General features: G+C 42.5%; 1 protein-coding gene across 1 annotated transcript in view; it reads left to right on the plus strand.

Moving 5' to 3' along the window:
- Positions 1-13,149, plus strand: part of LOC135102595 (uncharacterized) — a 190,909-nt gene that overhangs the window by 72,062 nt on the left and 105,698 nt on the right. The window contains exon 2 of the mRNA XM_064007858.1: positions 3,233-3,286. Within this exon, the coding sequence (XP_063863928.1) occupies positions 3,233-3,286 (54 nt within the window). The remainder of the gene's footprint in view (positions 1-3,232; positions 3,287-13,149) is intronic.

A 13,149-nucleotide genomic window follows, 5' to 3' on the forward strand; every position in this document is an offset into this window, starting at 1 on the left:
CAGGGAAAGACAATATCGCATAAACCTCGTCTTGAAAAATGGTGATGAAAATAATGCTAAAAAAGAAGTCTCGAGATGATAACATTGAAGCAGAGTAAACAAGCACTGAAGAGAGAGAGAGAGAGAGAGAGAGAGAGAGAGAGAGGTGGGGGGGAAATACATACGCTCGTACACCTTCCAAACACACACACACACACACACACACACACACACTTCATTATCTCCGTCTCATCTTCCACCACAATCTCTCCACAAACAACTTTCCTCTTCCTTCCTTTTCCTTCTTTTCTTCTTTGCCTTCCTTTCCCTTCTTCTTCTTCTTTAATACTCTTACTTTCCTTCTTCCTCCTCCCTTCCTGTTGCCTCCTTCTGTGATCTCTGCTCTTGCCTCTCACTGTCTTCTTCCACCTACTCTCCACTATATATCCTCCATTCTCTTCCTCTTTCTCCTTTCATTATCTCTTCGCAGTGCTAACTCTCACATCATTTCCCCTCACTTCTTTTTATCCCTCTCATTTCTTCTCTCCCATTAACTTCCTTCTCTTATTCCAACGCCCAATCATTTCTTCTTCCTCCTCCTCCTTCTGTAATTTTTTTCTCATCTCTATTACCTTTCTCTTTCTCCATTTCACTTCCTTTCGTCTTTGTCTTCTCTTTCTCGGCTCCCTACTATTACATTTCTCCCTTTTTCTTTAATCTTCTATTCGTATCACCTTTCTCTCTCCCTCCCTTTCACTCCTTCATCTCCTTCCTTTATCCATTTCCTTTTCCTGACCTTCTTCCTGTTGATTCCCTCTCTCTCTCTTCTGAGGCCATATGAGCTCGTTGTTATGGCGTCCCATATCTAATTAATCAATATTTTTTCTTCGTCTCTTTTCACGGCCTGGCATTCCTTGCCTCCTTTCCGCATAAGCTGCTATATAACTGTGCTCTGACGGTGTCTTCAAATCAGTCAATTTTCTCGTGTTTTAGGTTAGGTTAGGTTTGTTTTGGTTAGTTGAGGTTAGGTTTGGTTTAATTTGGCTTGAATTGCTTTCGTTAGAATAGTTTAGGCGTGGTTACCTTAGGGTGGGGTAAGATAGGTTTGGATAGTTTAAGTTAGGTTAGTTTACGTTGTCTAGATTAGATCAAGTTATGTTAAGGTCAGGTCGTCAGGTTATGTATGGTTAGGGGAATGATTTTTGTTGGGAGTTTTTTGAAGAATCTTATTGGATGACCTTTGGATGGCAATGTTTGCACGTCAGCATGGCCACGAGCTGAATCAGACCACCTCAGTAAGTAGACTTTAGTAATTACTTTGATTTTATGATGTATTGCTTATGTTATGAAATTACATAGCGGGCTGCGTGGTGTGCGGAGCGGTGACGCGTGCCAGCCCTACCTACGAGTCAATTTTTTTTTTTTTTTTTTTTTACGTAAGGTCACTGACCGAAGGAAACAAAAAAGAGGAAAAAAAAAAAATCACTGAGATGCGAGTCCCAAAAGAGATGTCAAGAGAATCATAGAAAATTGAAGGATAAGTGTCTTGGAACCTCCCTCTTTAAAGAGTTAAAGTCATAGGAAGGAGAAAATACAGAAGCAGACAGGAAATTCCAGAGTTTAACAAAGAGAGGAATGAATGATTAAGGTTAACTCTTGTATTAGAGAGTTGAACAGAATAGGGATGAGAAAAAGAAGAAAGTCTCGAGCAGCGAGGTTGCGGGAAGAGGGGAGGCATGCAGTTAACAAGATCAGAAGAGCAGTTGTCATGAAAATATCGGTAGATGAGAGCAAGAGATGCAACACTGCGGCGATGAGAAAGAGGCTGAAGACAGTCAGTTAGAGGAGAGAAGTTAATAAGACGGAAAGCTTTTGATTCCACCCTGTCTAAAATAGCGGTATGAGTGGAAACACCCCCCCCCCACCCCATACATGTAAAGGATACTCCATACATGCACGGATAAGGCCCCTTGTAGGCCCCTTGTACAGAGTTAGCAGCTGGGGATAGGATGAGAAAAACTGGCGAAGACGACTCAACGCCTAACTTCATAGAGGCTGTTTTAGCTAGAGGTGAGATGTGAAGTTTCCAGTTTAGATTATAAAGGACAGACCGAGGATGTTCTGTGTACGTTACTGAAGTTATTTAGTTAGAGAACTTGCGGAGGATAAGTGTCTTTCTTTCTGTTATTTCTGTCTGTCTGTCTGTCTTTTAACCCCCCTTATCCTCTCTCTCTCTCTCTCTCTCTCTCTCTCTCTCTCTCTCTCTCTCTCTCTCTCTCTCTCTCTCTCTCTCTTCCCTCATTTCTTCGCCTTGAATGCATCAGACACTGGAACTCCTATCCTCGCGCTCCCAACAACTTGAGGAGCCTTCTCTGCGGCTTCCAGCGAATGATTAGAGGCCTTCTTTAAAGACGCTCAAGGTTGCAGAACTTGGGAGAACGCTAAATGTGTTTGGGAGACTTTGAAGGCGGGAAGTTGCGTGCTGCGGCGCCACTCGGGGGTTAGGTTAAAGGGCTTGGTGGTGGTGGTGGTGGTTTTAATGTGAGAGAGAGAGAGAGAGAGAGAGAGAGAGAGAGAGAGAGAGAGAGAGAGAGAGAGAGAGAGAGAGGAGAGAGAGAGAGAGAGAGAGAGAGATAGAGAAAGGGGGGGAAGGGAGGAAGGGAGGGAGAGAGGGCGGGGAAGGGAGAGAGAGAGAGAGAGAGAGAGAGAGAGAGAGAGAGAGAGAGAGAGAGAGAGAGAGAGAGAGAGAGGTGGGAGGGGGAACATTTCATAGTACGAGTGTAATTTGCGGATGAAAAAGATTTACATGCCCACTCTTCAAAACATAAATAAGTAAATAAATAAATGAATAAATAATTAGATAAATAAATGATATAAATAAATAAGTAATTAAAATGAATGAGTGAATAAATTAAGAATAAAGTATTAATAATAACAACAACAATAATAATAATAATAATAATAATAATAATAATAATAATAATAATAATAATGATACCGATGATAATGATAGTAACAATATCAACACCAATAACAACTTAAAAGTAAAATAATAAACACAAATAAATAAAAACATTCAGATCCGCCATGCTCAAAGTGCCCTGTATTCATAACACTGCTGTCATGAACGTTTTCTTCTCTCACTCCTCGCAATGGCCCAGCAGGTGTAATGTAATTGTACTACATATTTCCTTTTCTCTTTCAGTTAACATTTACCTGAATTGCTCGGCAAGTACTTTTTCTTTCTTTCCAGGTGTCAATGTCTCGGGGTGGTGCTCTGCCGCTCGTCTCGTCAGCAAAGTGTAAGGTAATGTTTGAAAATAATTTTTGAAAGCTGCTAGTAACTTCCTAAGCCCGGGACTGGCATGGCTACCCGTCAGGCTGGATGAAATGGTCTGGTGCAAGCTTTTACTATAATTTCAAAAATCATCATTGACAGCAGAAATACTTGTCCAGTATTTGAAACCTTTTATTACTTATCTTTTTTTTTTTTCACTTAAGGAAATAATTGAAGCTGCAACAAGCCATCAAGCCTACACGTGAGAGTTCCTCTAACAGTACTACCACGGGGCCCTATGCCGTTGTTATGCCCCACGAGAAACAGGCAGTCATTCTCCGATGTGACCATTTACAACGATCAGTATTTTTTCTCTCTCTATAGAATAATTAAGAAGTTGATGTGTTCTCGATCACTTGCATGCGATGCATGTTGAGTCCTGCGTGAGGGACCCAATGCAAGCCTTCTGTGAATCGAAATAATGGACATATTTGTTGCTTCGGTGGGTACTTTTCTGTTCCAGTTCAGGTTAATTAGGAAGTACCCGAGCTGGCTGATCACGCAATAACACTTATTCCTGAGTGTCTACTTACCTTAAATTACGCGCATGAGCATTACACGGCAACGAGCCCGCGTGGCCCTGCTGGTGTACTATTGTGGAGAAACTTTCACCACTAATTTTAAGGTCATGACTTGGGGCTCAGTGTTACTACCTATATTGTTTTCTTCATTAACTTTTTTGCGTGAAACCAAGGGTATATATATTTTAACAGCATCTCCTACAGACAGACAGTATTTCAGTCAGTGGTTACAGTATTGGAGAAAAAGATTTGTGTGAGCTGGTTGACATTTTGATAAGTTTCTTTTTCATATGCTGCCTTTCGTTTCTGAAGAGAGCCACTTTTCCCAGGAAATTCAATTCTGATGTGAGTTATAACAGACTGAAGGACGGCCGCTGTGCTGTCGACGGTAAAGATAGAAGAATCAGAAGCCTCGTTGAGTGCCACAGCCTTATTTAAGTTATCTAGGTTAGCATGTTATAGGCAATAATATTACTTTCATCTTTCGTTTCTATAATTTTAAGATAACGTTTCCATGTTTCTGTATCTCCGCATGTCGTATTGTGTCGTGCTTGCCTTTGCTGCTCAGGTTTTGCATGTTCTGTGCTTTTTAAAGACCTACTCTTAAATTTGGTATCTTATTGTTGTATTATTTGGTCAGTTCAGTGCTTTAATTTTAATGCTCTTCCGGAATGGATTTGAAGAACGATTGAATCTTCTGGTTCTGACATCCTAGGTTATTATTGGAGTATATTCGGGAAGGATTTTGATGCACTACTAACACTATGAACAAAAGGTACTATCATGTCATGGAAAAGAAGCCTCTTCTGTCATTTTTTTTTTATCTTTGGACTTGCAATGAGAAACATGGAATCAGTATAGAACTAATTACTACTAGTGTTGAAGGTTAGTAACTATTGAAAAGAAACATGTACAAAATAATGTACCCCAGGCACTTCATATTCTTGACTCGGGTCGTGACTGGTGGTGCTGAGTGACGTGTGTTGCTGCTACACCTTGCTTACTGATCACCCTCATGGAGTGACGCAGCACTTGGTAGCTTGATAGGCCTGCTGTTCCCATCTAGTCCTAAAGGATACCGTGACTAAGTATTTAAAGTTGAAGTAAGTTCTTTCCTTTTCACTGATTTAAGTCACCCGTAATAAAGACAATTTTTACTGCATATGACAGGCAGACATCATCCCCGTAGTGCAGCTGTGTTCGCGTGGAATATTAGCTATGTTAGTATTAATAATCGTGTACTGGAGGCACCACAGATACACAACACTCAGTTCTATTAAGCTCAGTGTCCAGAAGTACAAAAGAGCAGGAGACGCCACACACAAACGAAAGCGCCAGAACTAGAGATACATGACAAGCATATAATGAATAAATGAATGAATAAAGTAAATAACTGATAATTATAATAATTACAGTAATAATAATAATAATAAAATGAAAATTAATTTAAGTACCATAACAATGGAAAGATTAATGCTGGCCAAACAACTTACATTTATCTTTTCTGCGCTCTTCTGAAATTAAACTTTCTCATATTTTGTGTCTACGAGTGCTGTTTTTATAATGAAATTTTGTAATGCGTAATTAGGGATCCTTTCACAAGGTGATTCTCGGTGCACGTTTTGGTAATGACTGTACTTGCTATACTGCATTTGGCGTCCCGAGAGAGGCATCAGTGTTGTGTTCCTCGCGTGTACACATTCCACGTGAACGGCGTGTAGCGTGTGGAATGACATCACCTTGACACTAACGAGATGCATGTCGCTTGGTATTTCCCCTATTGTTTTTTTTTTCTTTCTTTTAAACAGGCGAACATGAGACAGAGGAGAAAGAATAAAAAACTGCTTCCTTCCTTCCTTACTTGCTTTCGTGCTTGCTTGCTTCTTTACTCGCTTGCTTGCTTATTATTTTACTCACTCGTTTGCCTGCTTGCCTGTGTGTTTGCTTGCTTGCTTGACTGACTGACTGACTGACTGACTGAATGACTAAATGACTGATTGACTAACTGATTGTTTAGTCGTTTGGTTGGCTGGTTGATTGACGATGTAACATGAGGAGGAGAGAGGGAGGAAGTTAATTATAGACAAGAATATAAATTACTCCTCCACAACTACCTAACTGCAACAATAGCGAGCGGGCAGTGAGTACATCAGCGGCTTGAGCTGTGGGAGGACGGGTGTGAGGCATGGACGGCTGGGGGCAGGTACTGGGACGACTAATAAAGGGGATAGAAGAGGGTAGAATGATAGGATAAGAATAAATCGTATGGATGATGAGGAAGGGATCAGTATTAGGCATGAGAAGGCTGGTGGATACGCGTAGAGGTTCCTGACGAAGGGCGTGTAGGATCGACAAGTTCTCCCCCGCACCTCCCCTCAAGGACACCGCTCCCCCTGACATATCCTTAAGTTATGCAGCGGCAGAGTCCATCCCTAGCCGTTAATCTCTTCCGGGGCGGCCCATCAGCTTCCGCGGGCCATCGCTCTCCTCGCCCGCCGCCCCTTCCCGCCCCATCATGCCGCTGGCTTACTGGTGGGGAGGGTGGAGGGGGGAAGAGAAGCGAAGGAGGGTCATTTATGGTGTGAGCGTTAGGGCCAGGAAGTCGAGGGGTGATGAGGGAATATGGATGTGTGTGTGTGTGTGTGTGTGTCAGAGAGAGAGAGAGAGAGAGAGAGAGAGAGAGAGAGAGAGAGAGAGAGAGAGAGAGAGAGAGAGAGAGAGAAACTTGACTGAAAGGGGTAGTATATTAGGGTAATTATCAGTGGAGGAAGAGGAGGAGATGGAGGACGAGATGGAGATAGAGGAAGAGAAGGAGATAGAGGAGGAGGAGGAGGAGGAGGAGGAGGAGGAGGAGGAGGAGGAGGAGGAAGAGCAAGATTCAAGAGTGGAGAATTTCTTCTTTAATAGTTATACAACAGCCACGAATTGAGAGAGAGAGAGAGAGAGAGAGAGAGAGAGAGAGAGAGAGAGAGAGAGAGAGAGAGAGAGAGAGAGAGAATGCATCCTAACTAGCCATCCATCAAAAGCCAGTAGGTAGTTAACGTCTCCAACCTTAACGACCGATGAACACTGATTAATGACGATAATTACTTGGATACCGACCACCGACCCTGTCCTTCCTTCCTCCTCTTTCTCTTCCTCCTCCTCCTCCTCTTCCTCCGCTCCGCCGAATCTGCATAAGTGAGGAAAACGGTTCAGCTGAGACGGGGAAAACCGGGAATTTGAACCATTAATTACCGCGATCCCGAACTCTTCAAGCGACTCCTGACGGCGGTGGCGATGGTGGTGGTGGTGGCGGTGGTCGTCATCGTCCGGGAGACAATGCAAGGGTTATAGATTTCCGATTCCAGATTCGCTTATCCAAGTCCCCCTCAGAAGTTTCAGTCCGTGTCTCAAGAAAGCTAATCGACTCTCTCTCTCTCTCTCTCTCTCTCTCTCTCTCTCTCTCTCTCTCTCTCTCTCTCTCGTAGCTGGAAGGCTCTAGTTCAATTCCGGCTTGATTCTTTCTTTAGAAGAGGTAGCGCTCTCTCGTAACCGCTGTATGTTAATCAGTTTTCATATCGTTTGTTTTCCTTACTCTCTATTTCACTTTGTCGTTGTTATTATTAGTAGTAGTACTTTGTTTATCGTTATCAATTATCATCGTTATTTATTTATTGTCAACAAGTGAGAGAAAAGCATTTTCGTGCCATGAGTATTTCATTACGCGTAGTTCGCCTGTTTCAACACACACACACACACACACACACACACACCCCTGCCCGCCCTCCAGTACTAATTACTGGTGTCACTTCCTGCTTGCTGTGTTACCGCGCTGGAGCACAAGTGTCTCACTGCGCCTCTCTCTGCTAGGATACAAGAAGCATTGTGGTGCTGAGGCGTGACCTGAGCCCCAGCCCTCTAATCCCCGCTGGTGGGCACGCGGCGTGATGATGATACAGTGACTGAGTTCAGTTCTATGGTCTGTCAGTCGGAGTGTTGACAGGCGAGGTGCCGTCTCTTGTATAGTTATTACTGGCTGTATCAGCACTTTCGTCGTTGGTTTGGGTCGCTGTCGTAAGCTTCGGTTTTATTTTTGTTCGTGTTCGACGTCATCATTGTGGTCATCGTTGTTGTCATTTTGTCTTCATCATCGTCGTCGTTGTCGTCTTCATAAAGATCTATATATCTCAATACTGTACATACGCATAGATCTTGGTGTTCATTATCATCGTCGTCTTCAGCTTCGCCTTCATCATTGTCATCATCATCAGCATCGGTAGGCACGTCGCGCAGATACCATAATAAAAAAAAAAAAAAAGCATTGCACCCGAAGCAGCAGGAGCATCAGACGAGCTCCTAAACAGTAGCATGAAGGAAAGGCAGTATTGCTTGTGGCCACAGCTCGCCGCCCTGACAGGAAGGGTTCGCAGCCCAGTCACTTGGCAGCAGCTGGTGCTTAATAGCTGGTTAGACAACAATAACCGAGCATCATCAGTTGAGTGGCGGCGATTATTACAGCAGCCATCCCATCAAACCTGGGCTGCCTCCATCGGGACCCATCATTAGTGGCGTCAAATGTGCTTGTGCTGAGGCGGCCATTACCTAGAACAGGCGCACAGGTGCTCTGATAGGCTGGTGAGTGGAGGAGGGAAACGTCGCGGAGATACTCATACGTCCCTCGAGCCTCCATCAACGGGGTGAGGTGACAAGAGGCGAGGCGAAGCTGGCATGAGTCGAGGCCTAACATTTCCCTCAGATAGAAATAGAGAGGAGTGGAATGGCTGCAGGGGGAGGCAAGGCTCTGCTTCTCACGCTGATGAGGCACCGTAATTCCGTATTGTTTACATAACTATAGTGATAATGACTGTTACTGATGCTGCTGTTGTTGTTACTACTACTACTACTACTACTACTACTAGCTCCACGGTTGTGATTAATAATAGGGTTACTGGTTTGATTGTATATATATATTTTTTAGTATTCATTGCCATTATCGTTTTTTCATCATCATCATCATCATCATCATCATCATCACCACCACCACCACCACCACCACCACCACCACCACCACCACCACCACCACCACCACCACCACCACCCCTACCACCACCCCTACCACCACCACCACCACCACAACCACTACTACCACCACCACCACTACTTATTACTTGCATTATAAACAATAAAATTTCTGAATTATAATTTGATACACACGCAAGGTGGCATATGTAATAAAGATACATGAAGAGTGGCAATAAAGAAGCGAGTTACAAAATGTTAAAAAAAAAAAATATGAAGTGACCACCTCGTGGCTTGCTCTTGTTTCTCGATAGCTACTAATGTGGTTTGCGGAGAGTGAGGGATGGCGACGCTCAGTCCTCTCTCATTTTCGTCGCCTTTTGCCACGAACACAGGGTTCGAAGCCACGCCTGCCATCTGTCATAAACACTCATATCTGAGGGACATGGTAAGGCTGCTGCGACAGAGGTGAGAAAAGTTTGCAGTAGTAAATATAGTAATGAAGTATGTGCCAAAATGGTATCCCCGAGGCAGTGCAATAACACTGATGGCAATATTGCTACAGCTACAGTTATTGCTGCTACAACCCATTGCTACTGCTACTGCTGCTACTACGGTTACGGCTATTACTGCTGTTGTTGCTGCTGCTGTTTTTACTGGTTCTGCTGCTGCTGCTGCTGCTGCTGCTATTACTACTACTACTACTACTACTACTACTACTACTACTACTACTACTACTACTACGATCTTGTCTACTGGTAATGATAATACTCTTGAACTCAGGTAATATCACAAAATTATGTTCATATATTGAGCGTCAAAGGCGGTAAGAGCAATTTCATGTCATCAGTTGAAATGAACCTCCCATGTACAGTACTACTTCCTCCTGCCTGGTTAGTAGCCGCGCGTGCCTCGCCGTTATTACCCAGCACTGACCCAGACTGACCCAGATAGAGTGGTGCCCGCCGTGTTCATCTTATTAAATAGTCAAGTATCGGTAGCCCTCCGTGATGAGTTAATAAAATAAGGTGACGTCACGCTGGGCTTGATTCAATGAGGTCGAGCCAGTATTTTGTTTGGGACGAAGTTTATTGTTTTTCTCACACCGGACTAGCAGGATCGTATGTATTACGTTAATTTCTCTCTATACGTACAATTACCAGATGTACTGTACATATCTTACGCCACTCACTTGCTTTGCGTTCCGTCTACGTAGGTTGGAGAACAGATGTGCGTGATTTGCTCGGGGCTGTCTTGGCTGCTGGTAAGTCCATGGGTCTGGTTGTATATCTCCAGCGTGGTCATTTTATTTTTCTCTTATTAATTGTATTGTGAGTGATTGCCACAGGACTCGTCCACTTGCGTGGCCCCGAGTGTGGAGGCAGCCGCGGTCCTCACTTTCATCTGCCTGTGGTTGATGGACTGCCAGAATTTTTATCATCAAAATTTATATATGTTAATGGCACTGACTCGGTCAAAAAAATAATAGGGAATTAATATTGTAATTCATTGTAATTTACTGTGATGGATGTATGAGTAACAAGTTCACATTTCAGTGCAAATAGAGCTCATCTGACCGATTGCTTGTTGTTGGGCGAGCTGCTTCACAATCAAACATTGAGCTAAGTTTGATACTCAGACCTCGAGATCTGGGCATCTGTTCAGGAAGACCTCTCCCTTTGAGTTTCTGCTTGTTAAATTTTGCCCAGTGTGGCGACGCCTTTACGCTGCCAATAGTAGGAGGTGCAGTGACTTAATCCATACTATAACATGTGTCATTTCTCTTACTCAATTTCCAACTTTTTTTTTCAGTGGCTTATTTGTGTGCTTCTTTTTGCAAGAGACTTTTTTTTATTCTTGCCCCCGAGTATCAGTAGTTAGAGTATTACTACTATTTATGTCCACTTACATGGCCCCTCCTATCTGAGTTTCTGGTGACGCCTCTCACCCCTCTAGTGGTCTGTTAGCATCGCCTCCAGACTACTGAACCAAGTGATAATCCCCTGCCCAGTGTGGTTCTTGTTCATCCCTTGTTTCCACTTATCTCTTACACTGTACATTATGTATTCTCTTTCATACCTCTGTCCTTCTCCTCCTCTTGTTTCTTTTCTCCTGTTCCTCCTCCTTTCTGTAATTTCCTTTCTCATTTGTATCACTGAATATCACACTTATGTTCTTCACATTCTTGAGATAAGGAAGTCTTGTTGGGTGGCCTGGAATAGACAGGCAGCTGATTAGGAGAAGGGATTTGTCCTACAATGAACTTCAAGAAACTGCTCCTTCCCCAACCCTGGCCGTCACCCAGCAGTGGCTGCCGCGCTTCACCGCCCATCCTCCCACCAGGTGCCAGCAGCGGCCTCACTCACCGCGGCAATATTCATATGCCAAGGGAAGAAAATGTTTGAAGAAAAAAGAAATTTAAATTCCCAATGATTTCTCATATTGAAGTGGCGGCTTTATGGCGGAGCAGCAGGCGACCCGCAGGCCGGCGCCTGTGTGCTGCTGTGCTGCGCCACCTGATTCACGGGCTGACGACACTTAAATGACTTCTACTACTCGCATTTTTCTTCTCTTGAAATTGTAATCTACATTTTCTGTAGGTCGTGAAATTCGAAGATTAATTGGTGAAAAACACACCTTTGAAAACCTGTCATTGTGTTGCAAATGAAAAGGTGGAATTTAATGTAGTGTTCCGAGAGTTGCGTGAACAAGTGCAGGTTAATGTGTGTGTGGGTGGGTGGCTGGCCGGGTGGCCGGGAACACAGGGTTGTAGAGAGAGAGAGAGAGAGAGAGAGAGAGAGAGAGAGAGAGAGAGAGAGAGAGACAGAGAGAGAGAAAGTTTCTTTATGGAGGACCGGTCTAGTCATAGCGGTATATGGTTTGGCACAGTTGCGGACACGGAGTGTTATCACACTATCAGGTGAGTTTCATTCAACGTCCTACATCGTGGCAACCACTTCACCATGACTTATTTCTTATTAAAATGCGACTCTTGCTGTGACTGTCATCAAAGATAAATTTCACTTGATATATGACTGGAATTTATCACTTGTACATGTTGGTAACACTTTATAAGGTTGTATTTTCCAGGCTTTATCGAAACTTTTCAACACGAGTCATCCTTTCCTTGAATTTTAGTGAGCAACGCTAAATTATTCTCAGCACTATTAAATATTAACAAATATACGGTGATTATACGAAAAAAATATATCCAAAATAAGCTGAATATATATATATTTTTTTTAAACACAAAGGCGTTTTGTACAAAAAAAAAAAAAAATCAATGACAGCGACAAACACTGGCTTGATGATGACGTCATGAACCTGTCCGTTGAGCCATGACACGATATTATTGTGATTTTCATTCTTATAATATTATTTGGTAATCATTATATTACTTAGTCAATTTTTTTTTTTTTTTTTTTTTTTTTTTTACAAAAACCGATAAATAAATGTCATCAGGATCTCATCTCCGGGCACTTGGGTGGCGGTCTGCTAGGCTTCCATTGGACATTGATAATTGCATTTATCATATTTCTGAAATTAGTTTATATGTTATACTTTCATCATAGTATATTATACTGCACTGTATCTTGTTCATTATGAAATAGTTCAGAGAATGCACGTACAAATAGGCAGTGCAATACATCACTTCTGTGACGACGCTTCCTGGGACCGATTGTACATTGATCATCACAAGTCAAGTATCTGCACTGGTCTCACTTCCCCCTCTTTTTTTTTAGTCTTACAAAACCTGAGGATCGATGGGTTGCAAGCTCACCGGACGCAATACTAAGGAAAGAGACAAAAGTACAAGTGAATGCAGAGGGCTACTGTGGCTATATAACGTTTAGGAAAGGGTCACTACTCATCTCTATCCTGGAAGGTTTCTTATTCTAATGTATATTTCCGCGAAGGGAAAAGAAAATCCTTCTTTTGCCTTAGTTAAGACTTCATCAGGCTGATGCACAGAAATAATATTGCTCCACCCCAGGTCGACATAAATATAGTACCGGAGCCAGGCGTTGTATTGACTTTATGAACTTTCGCCTTCCGTTCCAGCGAAGTATAAAAGTTTTGGCGTGACTGTGATACTGAAATTTTGGCTCACTTTATATTTACTGTGAAGTCTCGCTCCACATTTTTCTTCGCAATGGAAGTTTGTATTTTCCTTCTCACCTGAAAAATAAGTGATTTTTTGTTACTTTTGTTATTATTTGTTTGGATTATTATTGTTATTATTATTATTATTATTATTATTATTATTATTATCATTATTATTATTATTATTATTATTATTATTATTATTAT

The sequence above is a fragment of the Scylla paramamosain genome, chromosome 8 (genome assembly GCF_035594125.1).
Source record: "Scylla paramamosain isolate STU-SP2022 chromosome 8, ASM3559412v1, whole genome shotgun sequence".
NCBI lineage: Eukaryota > Metazoa > Arthropoda > Malacostraca > Decapoda > Portunidae > Scylla > Scylla paramamosain.